Source organism: Erinaceus europaeus, chromosome 1 (assembly GCF_950295315.1).
Source record: "Erinaceus europaeus chromosome 1, mEriEur2.1, whole genome shotgun sequence".
NCBI classification, from domain to species: Eukaryota; Metazoa; Chordata; class Mammalia; order Eulipotyphla; family Erinaceidae; genus Erinaceus; species Erinaceus europaeus.
The window spans coordinates 58,931,700-58,948,934 of NC_080162.1; the positions used below are offsets into that span (position 1 = coordinate 58,931,700).

A 17,235-nucleotide genomic window follows, 5' to 3' on the forward strand; every position below is an offset into this window, starting at 1 on the left:
CCCACTTACATGGGGGGAAAGCTTTGCAACTGGTGAAGCAGATCTGCAGGTCTCTTGGTGTCTCTTGGTCTCTCTCTCTCTCTCTTTCTCTCTTCCTCCTCTTTCTCTTCCTCCTATCTTCACAAGTGGTAAAGCAGATCTGCAGGTCTCTCAGCCTCTCTCTCTCTCTCTCTCCTCCTTCTCCACTCTATCTTCTCCTACCCTCTCAGTTTCTGGCTGTATCTGTCCAACAAATAAAAATAATTAAAAAATTAGAAAAATAAATTAAATTATATAATTTAAAAAAGAGAGAGAGATAAAACTAGAGTATTGTTCAGCTCTGACATACAGTGGCACCAGGAATTGAACTTCCAGTCACCAGTGCTTCAGGAATGCTAGCTGATGCTATTTAACAGGCCAAGCTGTCTCCCTAGTCCCATGTTTTTATTATTAACTATAAAACTATGCACAAGTATAAATTCAAACTGTGAAACAGGAACAAGAAAAGCCACCATCTTCACCTAAATATTTTTCGACATTCTTCAACAGTTCTACTCCTTAGAAGGACCACTATTAGATTTCTTCAGACATGTTCTATAAAAGTACAGCTAAGTGTAAGGTATGCACACATTTTTAACACACATGCATACAAGTCAACACTAATATTTATACATGTGTATGTATATGTGTACATATAGTCCCCTACTACCTAGAGACTATTAAGATTAACACATTCTACTATTCAACTATAAACAAAAAATGAAGGGAGGCCAGGTGGTGGCACACCTGGTTTAGTGTACATGTTACAATGATTAAAGACCCAGGTTCAAGACCTCAGTCCCCACCTGCAGGGATTAAGCTTTGCAATTGGTGAAGCAGTGCTGCAGGTGACTCTCTGTCCCCTTTGATTTTTGGCTGACTCTATCAAATAAAGATGATTTTTAAAAAATTTAAAAACACACACAAAAAAGATGAAGCCTTGTCTTTCACAATAATATGAGTGGAGCTGGAGAGCTCTTGATGAGAGAAATAAGCCAAAAAGGTAACAGAGATACCGGATGGTCTCATTCAAACATAGGGTTTAAAAAATAAAGCCAGGGAAAAAAGAAGGTGATATGTTCAGAAACCAGTGGTCGATTTCTTCAGCACAACAGATGACAGTGAAGAGAGAGTGGCACTTTTGTGGCAGGTGAGGTGTACTCACACATATTTGGGAGAGATGTAAAATTGTATTCTCCAAGACAACACAGTCTTGGGAATATTGCTAATAATATATTGTTTAAAAATTTGTTAAAATACAGTAGAAACTATTAACATATTCTTGTATAAGTACCCCATAACACTCCACTAAATGAACAGGCCTTAGTTTGACAAATCACCCACCTTTGTGTACTTACATCAGATATAACTTTTTGTTTTTCCAATGTAAAAAGACCCCCATGCATATATACTTCTAAGTACACATAATAATCCATAAAATAAATTCTTAGAAGTGAAATTGTTTGCTCAAAGGGTTTTAAGAAGTTCTAATCTTAGCCAAATAAAATAGCTCACCTGGGAGGGGGCCTACTTCGCCATGCACTCAACCCAGGTTGACTAGAAGCCAGCACTCACATTGTGCTTAACAATGTGCTTACACTTGACATGCTTACTGCATCTGATAAAACTGCATATCCAATGAAAATACCAACTTCATCAATCACCTTCCTCAAACTTTCACCTCATGCATTAAACCTTGCTTACTGAACCTATCTTATGAAACTGAATTATGGAAACTTCATTCAAAATGGAGTTGGAAAACTATTAAGGAAGGGAATCTCATACACCCACCAACTGTTACAGCTTAAAAGACGCCTCCTTGTCTAGGAACACGCTGTCCACCACTTGCACCAATGAGCAACAGACACCTCATATTTTCAAAGAATTTCATTTGAAGCAGCCCTTTCCAACTGTCTCCTGAAGTCTATTAAAAGCCAAACTCAACCTCCCCTTTACCTCCTCACATTTGCTTAAGGTTTATCAGTTTGCTCATCCAATAATGCAATCCAACTGCTCTTCTACAATAATCTCAATTTGACTAGCTAAAGATCTTGTTATTTCATTCCAGTGTTCACAATGTCCTCCCCCAGCTCCCCGTCTAAAGAACTGTCAAATCCTGACAATTCCACCAGTAACATGTCTCAGTGTATCTATCTAGCCTTCCCATTGCCACCACTGGTAAAGACGGCTACTTCCTCTCCTCTTGCCCCAATCCTGATGACACCAGAGACATATGCCAAGTGCACAAATAACATGACCATCTACCTCCTCCAAAGCACACAAATTCTGAACATGTTTCCTGCTGTTTCACTGCTCTAGGCTCCAGACCTATACAGTCAAGGCAACGCACTTGCTGCATCTCCCCCAGATTTTAAGAGTTCTACCAGCATTTAGTCCCTCCTCCTACAATAGGCTCCTAGAAGCCACGCATCAGATTTCATTCACCTTATCGCCAAGATTGGCGCCAAGCACATTGCTATGCATGTAGCAGATGCTTAATAAATACTTCCTAAATTACATTATATGATTTTCTAGTTTGTGTTCATATGCTCTAGAAGTGTGTAAATCCATAAAAAAGAAAAACATTTTAAATGTTCTAAATGATTATGAATGAGGTCTGTTTTTCTTATATGACAAAGTATCCACAGAAACAAACACATATTCTTTGAATTTATCAAAAAAATAAAATAAAATAACGTCAAACTCCTTCCCTACACTTTAGAAATAACCTGGCATTCACAAAAAGCACTGGTTTCCAGTAGTTAAAACCCAGGATGATTACCTGGTTGCCAACAACAACAAAAGCAGATTTAGATGACTTGAAGCTTCTGTTGGAAGCCTGTGAGATGGCTCCATAGGAAGACAGGTAGTTGGATCCAAAGTACTCTAGTCTCTCTCTTTCATAAATAACATGGGGGGGGGCGGGGTTAGAGCTAGAAATACTCTAATCATCTGATACTCCTAAATCAGTTGTCAGAACCACCAAACACTGACTTCACAAGTTGATATGAAAATGGGAAAGTCACATGCTGAGTCAAACTTCCACAACCCTGAGGGAGGAGTCATTTAAAACAAGTGGCCCTGTGTGACTATCATTTAGGTTTGCTTCATTCTTTAAAGTGAAACCATTCTGAAAAGTAATTCTGCTAAAACAACTTTCTTTCCCGTTTTTAAAGAGTTTACTTGTTATTGAAAGAGGAGGAAGAGGAAAGAAAGAAAGAGAACCAGACATCATCACTCTCGTATAGGCCCTGCCAGAGATGGAACTCAAGACCACCTGTTTGACAGTCCAACACTTTATCCACTGCACCACCTCCCAGAAAGTCATGTCACTGAAATGGAAGTACAGATGACTTTTGAGCATATGAAGTGAAATTATCCTGAAAGGCATGACTTCATAGAACTACATAATATAATTTAAATACGTTTTTTTTTTTTTGTTTTTTTTTTTAAAGATAGAGACAAAGAAGACAGAGGGAGAGTGAAAGACCAGAGCACAGAAGCTTCATTCATTTGGCATGGGCTGGGCTCCAGCCTGGGTCAAGCATATGGCAAAGAAGTGCACTATCAAGTGAGCGATTTTGCCAGTCCCCCAAGATTAAATTCTAAATGTATTCACAACTCACCTCCTCTTGACAACAGCATATTTCCAACACATGCACTTAAGTGTGCATTATTTTTTTTCTAAAGTCAAAACTTTGTTCAAAAGTTTTCCCATCCACTCTTTAACGTGAAGTTAAGAACTGTTAGCTTACTAATGAAACGTCAGGGCTGACATTCTGGGACTGGAAATCATCTCTCATTAAAAGGTTCAACAGTAGCCGTGCAAACTGGTGTAACTGAGTTCACTTGACAGCTTGTGATGTCCCCCAAGATCATTCTCAAGTTCCCCACCCCCCACTTCATGATACTGAACACTTGATATTTTTAATGGGGGAAGCAGGCAAAGTTTCTCAGGTTAATGGGTTGAAGGAGAGTTTACAAGACTCTTCTCGGTGGTTATACTAACTCTTTAACTTATTGATCCCCCTCCTGAGTGGCCTGAACGGGACAGCAAAACGCCAAGTGTTCTAGACCCCTAGGACCCCAGAGGCCACAGCCAGAGAGCCCTGAGGGCCCTGACACTTAAGTCCAGATTGCTTCTGAGGAGTGCTGAAGGCGAATTGCGCCGGGTTTGGGGAGAAGGGGCAACGTAAGCGCCCCACTCACCTGCGGTTCATGGGCCGGACTCTCACGGCCACCTTGACTGATGCCATTGCTCATCCCGACCCCGGCAGCTCAGATCCCCACCTGCCCACAGCCCCGTGGCAGTCCGCGCCTCTGAATACTAGACTGGTTGCCCCCGCCCACTTCCCCGCCCCCGCCCCTCTGATCCCGGCCAGACTCCGCTTCCAGCGGTGGCCCCACCTGCAAGGCCACCGAGCATGCTCAGAGCAGCTCCGGGCCATGTGATCCGGGAGCCCGGGTTTCGCTGTGGCCAGGAGGCGCGGAAGGGCGGGGCCAGTATGTCTGGGCGTTGCTTCCTACAGAGATTTTTCCCAAAGGCCTGGAAGCAACTGAGCACGGCCCCTTAAGAAAAAAAAAAAAAAAAAGCCAAATCTGGAGGATTCCCGCAATGGGCGGTGGCCTGGAAGTCACCAAGGGTAGTCTGGCACTGTGGTTTCAGGAAAGTTAGAACTACTACACCCTGCTGGGAAGGGTTAGAGTCGCCAACAGTTTCAAGCCAGAATAAGGACCATTCAGTCCTAGAGGTCAGATCAGCAAAAATAGTTTTTCAGACTTTAACAAGGACTTGTCTTTACCCCTGCCATGCAAAAGGTGGCACAGATATTAGCGGGAGTTAGATCCTTGGTGGGGAGCTCCACTAGCGTCTTCTCTACCAAAACTCACCAAGTGTGTGGGGAGTATAAGTGGACCTTCTGATTCAGTAATATTGGAAAGTGAAAAATAAAAAGAGCATTGGATACTTAAAATGAAAATGTGTCACTTATTATCTGGACCGAAATTAATTTTTTAATTATTATTATCTTTATTTGATAGAGATAGCCAGAAATCAAGAGGGAAGGGCATGATAAAGAGGGAGAGAGACACCTGCTGTTGCACCACTTGCAAAGCTTTCCCCCTGCAGATGGGGACTAGAGGCTCAAACCCGGGTCCTTGTGCCGAAATTAGATCTTTTTTTAAGTATTTTTAAATTTTTAAAAAATATTTATTTATTTATTCCCTTTTTTGCCCTTGTTGTTTTATTGTAGTTATTGATGTCGTCATTGTTGGATAGGACAGAGAGAAATGAAGAGAGGAGGGGAAGAGAGAGAGGGGGAGAGAAAGACACCTGCAGAGCTGCTTCACCGCCTGTGAAGTGACTGCCCTGCAGGTGGGGAGCGAGCCGGGGGCTCAAACTGGGATCCTCATGCTGGTCCTTGGGCTTTGGTTAAGTTTTAATCATAATAAGTGAAGACGATGCTAATCTTTAAGATTTAGAGCTTCCAGTAAAAGTAAATCCTCTCCCCACGAAGCCCCATATAAATCCATTCTTTTCATTCAGCCATGCATGCTGATTCTGCATCTGTTAACACCCACCCAACAGCCCACCTGTGGGTTCCAGTGCTACTTATTGGTCACATTAACCAAAACATCATCACTCCCTTTCTCCAAGTGCTTCTTTTAGAGATGCTCAGTGCAAACCTCTCAAACCACAACCCCAAGACCAACTCTTAAATTCAGTATCCTACAGCTGAATACTATGCTGGGCCCACAGGATCCCTGTGCCCTCAAGTCTCTTAGAGGGTCACGAAAGAGTGATCTACCCTCACCATCTACTTTTTCTTCTCCTGGCCAGTAATCACAATTGCTGCCACGTCAGGCTTGACTTGCAACTGTCCTTGTTTAAATGGGCCAGGACCAAGCAGAGGGCTACCCCTCCTGGACGTTGAGCTCCATAAGGTAGGCTGATTCAAGGAATGGAGATTTTCACCTGGGTTGAGGCCCAGCGCTTCACTCACTTTGGGATTCCACTAGTCTGCATTATGAAGCGCTTTTGGGATTTTACCTTATCTGCTAAAGAGAAAGATTTCATGGAGTAGATTAATGCCTCGTATGTGACAATGTCTGCAAACCTGTAACCCACTTGGGCAAGGGGCCATTATGCCATCACCTTCCCGAGAGCCCCAAGTCTAGCCCTTAATCGCCCTTTTTGCCTCAACTATCTAGGGAACATAGGGTTTCTTCCCTCATTGGAACTGAGCTGGGTATTTGAACACAGGCTGCAAGAAAGAGTGGAAAGCAGGACCATGGAACGGGACGAGCATGCGCGATTCCTAGGGCTTCTCGGAGGAAACGCACGGAAGTCAACGCAGCGTCTGCACTGGGCTGGTCTGAGGCGGGGCCCCAGTTTTATGGAAGCTGCTTGGGGACAAAATGAGCAGCTCCGGAGGGCGGGATTCAAAGGTTCAACTAGCTGCGGACTCCTCTGCTTTGAACTACCTAGACCTCACCGCAAATTTTAGAGCTAAGAATACCTGTGGGGTGCACACCTTTCAAAGCCAGTCCAATTTTTAAGCATAACAGATCAAACAAACTTTGTAGGAGGAATTCTAATTTGGTCGCTGCACCGATTGTCAGGGCCTGGGATTTTATTGCTTGGTTATTATGCAGTTTTCATTCACCCATCCCACTGCTAATGTATTTCCTGTTGCTCACTCCTGTTTATAAGCTCCCTGGCCTTCCACTACATTGCCTTTTGACAGGAGACTTACTATCGCAAAGCTACAGACACATTAAATACCTAACAGCGTTCCTGGAGCTTTATAAATAGACTTCAACTCACCTTGGGTCGCAGAAAACAAACATAAAACCAAAGAATATTTCTAATAGACAATGAAAGGAGTTTGTAAAAGAGAAGAGTTTACGTAGTGAGCTCATCTGCATGAACTTTAAATAGGATACTTTCAAGTGTTTTTGCAAACTTTAATGCTTTTAGGAATAAAACTATAAATGCTGATTCAACAAGTCTGGGTGAAGTCTTAGAGCCCATATTTCTAGTAAGTTCCCCAGAAAGTGGATATAACCCATCTTAGGAGCAAAGGGGGGGGGGGTAATGATAGCTAAAACTGTAGGATCTTCGAAATACTATTAGTGAAAAACACTATTTCAACTTCTAGTCTAAAAGGTTACTGTCTAGAACTCAAGAGACCACAAGTTAGTGGCTTAAAACAAAGACAATTTATTATTTCTCAAGGTTCTATGGACTGCAGGTCTCACATAATGGGACTGGAGGCTGCACTAAGTTGGCAGATCTGATTGTCTTATTCTCAGTTTCAACCCCCAAAAATGTCAGGCCAAGTTTCTTCCTATGACAAAGCAGCATTTAATGTGTCAGTGGCCAGAGGCAGCAAGCCCTAACTCTGAGCAGTGCAGTCCACTAATAGGGATTATTATTAGAGTCACTAAAGTAAAAAAAATTAACATAAATTTGGGTGCAAAAGATCACACCTGTTGTAACTTGTAAATAAAATCTGTTAGTAATATTCTTCAATAAATATTGCCATCAGTGGTTTTGACACCTCTAACATGGCTTTTCTATTTTTTTTAATTGTTAAAACCATTACTACTTTGAGGGGCACAGAACATTGCTAGTGGGTGTGATGTGAAACTATGCCCCTGTAATCTTACAATCTTGTAAACCATTATGAAATCACTAATCAAAAAAAAAAAGGAAAAATAAAAAAAATATTACTATGAAATCATGGTAGCCATAAGACTCCATTAGATTTTGTTATTATAAGCACATATGTTACTCTATCATAAGTTAGTATTTCCAATGTGTTAATAATTGCATTTTATTATAGTTTATTTTCCTTGAAATTACATGTATTTTATTTTTAAAATGCATTTTTTTTAAAGTGTGCCTAACATCAGACAACCAAAGGATTCATGCTGTAAAACTTAAGGACCCAAGATTTGAAAAATCACTTGGCTGAGTGAAGGGTATATCTTTTTTTTAAAAAAAAAAAAAAAAAGTTAGGGAGTCGGGTGGTAGTGCAGCAGGTTAAGCGCACATGGCACAAAGCACAAGGACCAAGGACCAGCTAGGATCCCAGTTCATTCGAGCCCCTTGTTCCCCACCTGTAGGGGAGTTGCTTCACAAGCAGTGAAGCAGGTCTGCAGGTATCTATCTTTCTCTCCCTTTCTCTGTCTTCCCCTCCTCTTTCCATTTCTCTCTATCCTATCCAACAACAATGACATCAATAACAACAATAATAACTATAACAATAAAACAAAAAGGGAATAAGTAAATTGTTTTAAAATGTTGAATGCTGATGAAGTGGAAAGGAAAATCCTGACATCTACGTTAGGACCCAGATGATACTAAATGTAAATGAAGTATTAACCCTACCACCAATAAGGGCTATGTGTGCATGTGTGTGTGCGTGTGTGTGCGTGTGTGTGCGTGTGTGTGTGTGTGTGTGTGTGTGTGTGATTTGTTTTTATTCTGTTTGCTTTTATATCATTTATGTTTATACTGGTCTTTTTTTTTTCTTTATTGGGGATTAATGGTTTATAGCCAACAGTAAAATACATTAGTTTGTACATGTATAACATTTCTCAGTTTTCCACATAACAAGTCAACCCCCTCCAGGTCCTCCTCTGTCATCATGTTCCAAGACCTGAACCCTTCCCCCACCCCCATAGTCTTTTACTTTGATGCAATACACAAACCCAGTCCAAGTTCTGTTTTGTGTTTTCTTATTTTTCAGCTTCTCTTGTTTTCTTCTTAGTGATTTGATACTAATAGACAAGGTTGTGGGGTGTAAGAGGGGCAAAATGCTCACAACTGTCACCACCATTGTACCATATTCCATCACCTCTCCTGGAAGCTTCCCCATTATCTTCTTCCTGGGAGTATGGACCAAAGATCTCTATGGGGCACAGAAGGTGGGATGTCTACCTTCTGTATTTGCTTCTCTGCTGGACATTCATTGACAGATCCATACCCCAAACCTGTCTCTACCTTTCCCCAGTGGAATAGGCTCCGGGGAGGTGGGGTTCCAGAACACATTGGTGAAGTCATCTGCCTAGGGAAGGCAAGTACACATCATAATAGTATTTATCAATATCTATCTATGAGTATGATCATCCCATATTCATCCTTCTCTTTCTGACTTATGTCATTTAACATGATTCCTTCCAAGATGAGGTGAATGAAGTGAAATCGCCATTTTTAACAGCTGAGTAGTATTCAGTTATGTATATTTACTACACTGCATGTTACCCAGCCACTCATCTGTTGGTGGACACCTGGGTTGCTTCCATGTTTTGACTATTACAAATTGTGCTGATTTGAATATAGATATTCTTTTTCCCCCTGATTGATAACATTTTCACTATTGTCAAATAGTTATAATTTAAACAGTCTGTATCTCAGCTTCTTTGTTTTAAAGTGATATAACACGAGAATAGGATGTTTACCTCAAAATATTTGAATCATCTTGAAATACTGCTAGAAAAAAAAAGTGTTATGTCCCCTATCAGGTATATCAGGTATATATACACTGATATATATTTTTTCTGCAACCTCTAAGAAATAAAATTGATTTATTATCTCATAAACATGACTTAAAAGATCTTGATACACTGCAGATAAAAACATTTAAATTGGAACATAGGATGCAATCGACATTTTAGAAACACATGTTTTCCTTTGTGCTAGAAGTACTGACCTCAAGCATTATGTCACATAGTATGCTGACTATCTCATTGTGGGGGTACATTCTACCAGAGTGTTAAGCTAAATTTTGTTGCTCTGCAATAGGCCAATAAATGAAGAAAAACTAAAAATGTCCTCCTGGATTTCAAACAAATGTATTTGAGACACAGAAGACTTTGTAGAATCTGTGAAAGTATTTCAAACTCTTCAGCATGAGAAACTATGTTAAACTGAAGGCTTAGGGGAAAGGTACACAGATAAATCAATTAGGCAGATACATCTTATGGGAAAGATAGCATTTAACTTCCCTAGATGGGTAAAGAAATACCTTGAAAACATTATCAGTGTTGGAAAAGCAAGGATTCTTAAAAATCTCTATAAATAAATCCCCTCCCTTGCAATGACACTTTGTAACCACCTCCAACCATATTTTGCACAGACAATTTTCTACTACCCTTATTCTGAAGTAGAATCTGTTTCACTACCTCCACCTATCAGGTCATAGCTAGCTCTGAAACATGCTACAAAATTAAATTAGTTATTTTCAAGCTTGTGTTTCAAAAGACTGCAGGCTTCTACTCTTACTTCAAGGTACCCTCTTACTATGATTTAAGGAAACCCTGACAAACTCTGATAAATGATCGTGTGATATAGTCAAACCTAGTGCTGTGGCCACCAAGTCAGATGAATGGAATCACCTTGTATCAGCCAGCCCCAGTCAACTCCTCAAATCACAGAAGTACAAGCGAGAAAACCCAGAATGATAGAGTCCATTTACACCAAAAGAAGCTCTATGTTCACCTGAAACTAAACAGAATCAAAATATGTCATTCCAAAATGGATGGAACTGGAAGTGATTATGTTTCACAAAATACATAAAAAGATGAAAGAAGGGGCCAGATGGTGGCTCATCAGTTGAGTGCAAACATTAGCATGCACAAGTACCACAGTTCAAGCCCCCAGACCCCACCTACAGGAAGGGAAATACTTCACAAACAATGAAGCAGGTCTACAGGGGTCCCTCCTCCCCCTGCTCCCCCTGCTTCTCTCTATTTCTTTCTGTTCTATCAAATAAAATTTTAAAAAGTAAGAAAAAGATGATTGCCAGGAGCAGTGGATTATAGTGCTATTATTGAGCCTCAGTGATAATCATTGTAGGAAATTAAAAAAAAATGCAAGGAAAGAAGGAAGAAAGACAACTACCAGATGGTTACACTCATATGTGAAATTTAGATAACTGATACCCATGAGCTTACAAAAAAAAAAAGGGAAGGAAGGAAGAACTATGGTGGTTGTCTTTAGGAAGTAGAAGAGTGTAACCCCCTGTTAATCACAAGTTAAAAAATTTTTTAAGTCATTTGATGTAAGAATTAATATGAGCTAAAAGCAATTATGAGGAAGCAAAAGGTACATCAAGCCCCAGGTTCAAACTTTGGCCCTCCATATGCCAGAGCTGAGTGGTCTTAAGCCTCTCTTTTAAACATTAATAAATCCTTAAAAAGAAGAAGGAGGAATAGGAGGAGGTAAAGGAGAAAGAAGAAAAGGAGGAAGAGGAAGAAGAGGAGGAAGAAGAAAAATAAAAGAAAGAGCATTTTGCCCTCTCTCATCTGCATAAAAGCATGATTAAATCTTCCTTTTGTGTGGATGTTCCTCCTTCTCTCTGTCTTATCAGAAGTTATAACAGGTGCCAGCAACTCAGCAAACTTTATTCATTATTTTGCTCCATATACTTATCTCCCCACCATTAGGAACCCAGCCCCCTTTACTTTCCTCTTGTCAGTTCTCTACCAACTATTGTCTTTTGTAAAAATAGTATAAAAGTTTAATCCACCAAATCCAGGTAATGAACTTGAAGAGGGTAAAGGAAAAACTTTTTACACCACTGACAAGACTCCTGAGCAACAAATTAATGGTTATTGATTAAACCATTTGGCTTAAGATACAAGCGTATTAGCTTATAGACTAACTTTTTTTATTTTTCATGGATCCAGGATTCATGCACTAATGATTTCACCACTGCTAGGTCAGCTTTTTCTTTCAGATAAATGGACACAAAGGGGGAGAGAGATAGAGAGGACAAAGGGGGGAGTGAAGGGGGCAAGGCAAGACATCACAGTACCAGAGCTTCCCCAGTGCCATGGCACTCCCATCTGGTGCTAAGGCTTGAACTTAAGTACATGCTCAACCCTGTGGTCTATCACTAACACTCCTGTCTTACCTTATGTAATAAGAAAGTTTTTAAATAAATACAGCAGTTTGTGAGCCTTTTTAATCATATAGAAATAAGAGCAACACAAAAATACCTGTGAATTAGGATCCTATAAAAATGCTTATGGCTGAGGTAATAGTGACTGAACATAGAACTTAAGGTCTCACGTACTTGATTTGCTAGAGCTGAGCAGTGCCCTGGTCCTTCTTGCTGTAAATAAATAAAATGCCAACAATCTAGGGCTTAAGCCACAGGAGTTGTAGCTTGGAGCTAAAAGAGTCTTCATGATTATTTTTTACATTATACTTCAGAGGACCAAGGCTCAGACAGTCAGTATGGCTGTAAGCATTACTTTTTTACAGCTCCACATAAATCAAGGAAACAGATTCTTGGAAGAATAAATGTCCTCTGAACATACCATGTGCCCTTCTATCACAACACTTTGGCTTCAGCCATATATCCAACAAGAATGTCTTTCTGGGACCGGATGGTGGCGCACCTGGTTGAGCGCACATGGTACAATGCACAAGGACCTAGGTTGGAGTCCCCAGTCCCCACCTGCAGGGGGAATGTTTTGCAAGTGGTGAAGCAGTGTTGCAGATGTCTGTCTCTCCTTCTCTATCATCCCCTTCCCTCTTGATTTCTGGCTGTCTCTATCTAGTAAATAAAATAAAGATAGTAAAAAAATAAATTAAAAAGTTTTAAAAAATTAAAAATAAATTAATTAAATTTTAAAAAAGAATGTCTTTCTAGGAGAGCAAAAATCAGCCACCACAATGCGTCTATGGCAATAAAATTTCATGGGAAGGGCCCTGATAGAAGACCGGAAGTTGCTTTTGAAAGAGATATTTGCATGTATCCTCTTTGTTATCTCCATTGTACGAAAGAGAAGGCGATCTCTACATCTTTAACAGAGAAGATAGCTTAAAGTTGTACACCCTTGTTTACTGTGTCTTCCCTGTGTAGTGTGACCCTATCTGACACTCCTTTTCTTTTTCTTTCAATATTCTCTCTCTCTCTCTCTCTTTTAAATTAATGTTTTAATATTGATTTACAAGACAACAGGGTTACAATGCCATACCATTCCCAGCACCAGAGTTCTGGATCCCTAGTTCCTCCATTTTAGGCTAGAGTCATTCTCCCAGGGCTGTAGATATAGGTCAACTATTATTTCTACATCATCTGTCTATATTTGGCCTTTTTTTTTCTTCTTTGAGGGATTAATGTGTTACAATTGACATTAAATAAAATAGTTTCTACATGCATAGCATCCTTTTTTTTTTTTGAGGGAAGGATACTATCTTATTTTCCTTTCCAAGTCCCTCCCTTTTTCCTTCTTTTTTTAAAAATATTTATTTATTTATTCCTTTTTGCTGCCCTAGTTTTATTGTTATAGTTATTACTGTTGTTATTGATGTCATTGTTGTTGGATAAGACAGAGAGAAATGGAGAGTGGAAGGGGAAGACAGAGAGGGGGAGAGAAAGATTGAAAGATAGACACCTGCAGGCAGACCTGCTTCACAGCTTGTGAAGCAACTCCCATGGAAGTGGGGAGCCCCGGCCATGTGCGCTTAACCCACTGTGCTACTGCCGGTCTCTCCCCTTTTTCCTTCTGTCTCTCAGGTTCATGATGGAGTTGGAGTTCAGAGCGCTCTAATCATATTTCTCCTATCATTTCTCCCCACTGGGCATATGGATCAAAATTGTTATTGATGTGCAGAAGGTGGGAGTTCTGGCTTCTATAATCGCTTCTACACTGGACATGAGCATTGGTGGGTCAATCCATACCTCCAACCTGTTTCTATCATTCCCTAGTGGGGCAGGGACCTGAATCAGTAAGGTTCCAAGATACATTGGTGAGGTTTTCTGCTCAGTCTTTTCAATCTTCTCTTAGGTTAAGGTTTTTAAGCTAATGTCTAAAATCATGTTGGTGAGTTATTTAGCTTTACTGGGCCTCCTCCATGTACACATGTAATTCACACTTTATGTTTACACAGTATACCAATGAATTTCTCCTTACTTTTTATCTGTCAATCTGCCTGACGTGTATTTGATTATTTGTCCATCTTCTGGAGAAGTCAAGGATTAAGAAATCATTTACTTTGTGCACCTACACCTTCGTCTATGTTCTTCCCATGCTGTTCTTTCAGTTTCACCTTCCACATGGCACCAGCTCATGACTCTTTTTTTCTAAAGATTTTTTAAATATTTATTTATTTATTTCCTTTTTGTTGCCCTTAGTATTTTTATTGTTGTTGTTGTCATTGTTGGATAGGACAGAGAGAAATGGAGAGAGATGGGGAAGACAGGGGGAGAGATAGACACCTGCAGACCTGCTTCACTGCCTGTGAAGTGACTCCCCTGCAGGTGAGGAGCTGGGGGCTTGAACCAGGATCCTTATGGCAGTCCTTGTACTTTCCATGGACTTAACCCACTGCACTAACACCCAAGACTCCCCAGCTCATGACTCTTACTTGCTCTTCCAAATGCTTTGTGATATGACCAACAAGAAGCATTTGTTACTTTGATGGAAAGATCTAAACCTTGGTTTCCTGTGTTTCTCTTCCAGCCAGATTATAAAACCTGTAAAATATCTGGCTCTCTGAACTTCTAGTAATGCCAGACTGATAAATGTGAAAGGGGACAATTAGCAAAACCAACAAACCTATTATACTGTTCAGTTTCTGTAGGCGACTATTACAAAAGTAAAATTTCTATGTGATTCTTTGGCCCAGTTTGTCCCCTTTTTTGGCAACTTTAACCATGTCATAGCATAAAAGGTTATGCTATCTGTTACTGTCAAGCTTAATTAAGCCCATTACAATTTGTTAACCCCTGTGCTTGCTTTGTAATTAACATTGATTAACACAAACAAGTGCAAAACAAGGCCATCAGCACTTTCCAGAACTGCTGATTACAGTTATATAGGTAATTCAATACAATGTAGAAGATGACAGGGAGTAATTTGCACTCTCTTTAATTATGGAGACAAATGCAAGAATGCAAAAATAAGGCTATAAGGCCCAGGCAGTGGAGTGCTTGGTAAGTGCACCTGTTAAACAGGATGTATCACCCTCAAAAATGGTAGAAAAAAATAACAGGGGGTAGAAAAGAGAGAAGAAAGAGCTGAGGGGTCAAGCACATGGGGTCAGTAATTCAGCCAAGAGGGTATAGTGAGAGAAAGGTTATAGAGGTCAGAGACCCAGGATTAAGACCCAAACACTCCTACTGGGCTTCAAGACCAAATGATAGGAAAAGTACCATCTCTGAGAACCAAGGCAAGTTTATTAGAAGTAAAGCTGGCAGTGACTGGTAGACAAGAGAGTCAGACTGGGACCAGTTGACAAGCATCCAGGCTGGTACTGTATTCCACAGACCAGCAGGGTTTTATACCCAGTGAAGGAGGAAATTTAGGGGGATTGGGGGGGGGTAGTTGTGCAGTGGGAAGGGTGGGTGGTCAAGTTGTACAATGGAAACTTACTGTTGTGGTAGTTTAATCATCTCTTGTTTTATTTGAAACTTCAGGAACTGGTAATGGTCAGGTCAATTCTCATCCCAAGGTCTATGTCTTAAACTCCAGGAGAGCTCCAGGTAAGGAGCTGTAATGGTCACTTCCTCATTCTAAGATCTCTCAAGAAGCAGGATTAATAAAAACAATAATAAAGTCAGAAGACAAAATCACAAACCATTGATATAAAGTATCATCCTTAAATAAGTAAAACTTTAACACTGGTGGCATTTGTTTTAGTGTACATAGCCTTCTTTCTTGTTACTATTAGATATCATGCTCAGAGTCATAGATTAATTTCAGAATGGTTGCTAAAAGTCCTTTTTACCTCTATCTATCTATCTATCTATCTATCTATCTATCTATCTAATCTCTCTGTCTCTCCCTCTCTCTCTTTCTCTCCCACTCTTGCTCTACTCTCTATCACTCATAACTTTAAGGTATTCCCAAATTTTTTTCTTCTTCATTTATCTTTTAGAGTAAACTAGAAAGTATCCAGTAGATGTATGAAATATACAGATCATAACTACTTATCTCAGTAAAGTAAAGGATACACATATATCCTATAACTATCATCCAGGTGAGGTTCAGAACATTTTCACCATCTCAGAAACCTCTCTGAGCCACAGACTCTGTGTTTGAAAATATATTACGAAGTCTGGCTTTCAGAAATATCAATTTATGTAGTAATTGTTCACTCTTTCTAGGAGACAATTCCATGAATTTTGACAAATGCATACAGTTGTGTGATCACAAATGCAATCAACAGAATACAAACTTTATCATCTACTCCATCTATTAGTCTCTCTTTCCATCTCTACTGTCTTCAACTATCAATCATATATTTTTTCCTTCTCCATATTGCTTGTCTTTTCTAGATTGTCTTAACAGAGGAACCATTCAGTTTTGGGGCTTTGAGTCTGACATCTTTCACATAGCATAATACACTTGAGATTCATACACAAGTGGCTGTGTATCGCAATAGCTCTTTCTTTTTTATTCCTGAGTAGTACTTAATCATATCACAGACTGTATTATCATCCATCAGCAAAAAAGATTTTTGGTTTGTTTCCATGATTTGATCATTATAAAGAAAGCTACTATGAGCACTCACATAAAGTATTTTGTGTGAATCTCAGTTTTCTTTTCAGTAGAAATATAGGAAATGGATTCCTTAGTCTGTGATAAGTGCATGTTTAACTTCATTAAACAAAAAATTCACACCATTTTCCAGAGTGCTTGTATCATTGTTTATTCCCATCAGTAGTGTGGGATAATTCTCGTTGCTGACATGGTAAGCTGTGTTTTAAAAGTCATTTTCTGAGTCTGTGACAGAGTTTTCAAGCTGAGAAAACATGTTTAGAGAAGTTATTTCTATCTTTAGAAAATACTTAAGAACATATATATCTTGGCTTCATACTAAGTAGGTAATTTCTACTAATATTACTGATACTAACTGGAGTTTCTGTAACCTGATTAGTTGTATATATTAACAAGTCAAATTCTTTAGCATACTTATCAGTGACAAAACTGTATCTTACTTAACTGCCTTACAGGTTATGCCTAAAGAATATGACTTCACTTGCTTTAAACATCTTTAAAACATTCAAGAATCCACCTTTAATCATCTTGTCTAGGTGTGTTTTTGTGCCCCTTGTTTCTACTTTTAAGAATATATTTAACAAAGACACTGGAGGAATGGGAAAAAAAAATGTGAACCATTGCCATCCGTAAATTGTCACACTCAGGAGATTGCTAAAGGATTCCGTCCCTTTTCTGCTCTTTCCTCAATAT

At 39.6% G+C, this 17,235-nt stretch overlaps 1 protein-coding gene across 5 annotated transcripts in view; it reads right to left on the reverse strand.

Annotated features, from left to right (window-relative positions):
• Positions 1-4,819, reverse strand: part of KIF16B (kinesin family member 16B) — a 341,204-nt gene extending 336,385 nt beyond the window's left edge. The window contains exon 1 of one of the 5 annotated variants that reach the window (XM_060186445.1): positions 4,228-4,793. In XM_060186445.1, the coding sequence (XP_060042428.1) occupies positions 4,228-4,274 (47 nt within the window). In that variant the 5' untranslated portion in view covers positions 4,275-4,793. Of the gene's footprint in view, positions 1-4,227 lie in introns of all 5 variants that reach the window. The other 4 variants (XM_007525760.3, XM_060186438.1, XM_060186447.1 and 1 more) reach the window with 4 other exon arrangements.
• Between the last annotated feature and the right edge of the window lie 12,416 nt (positions 4,820-17,235).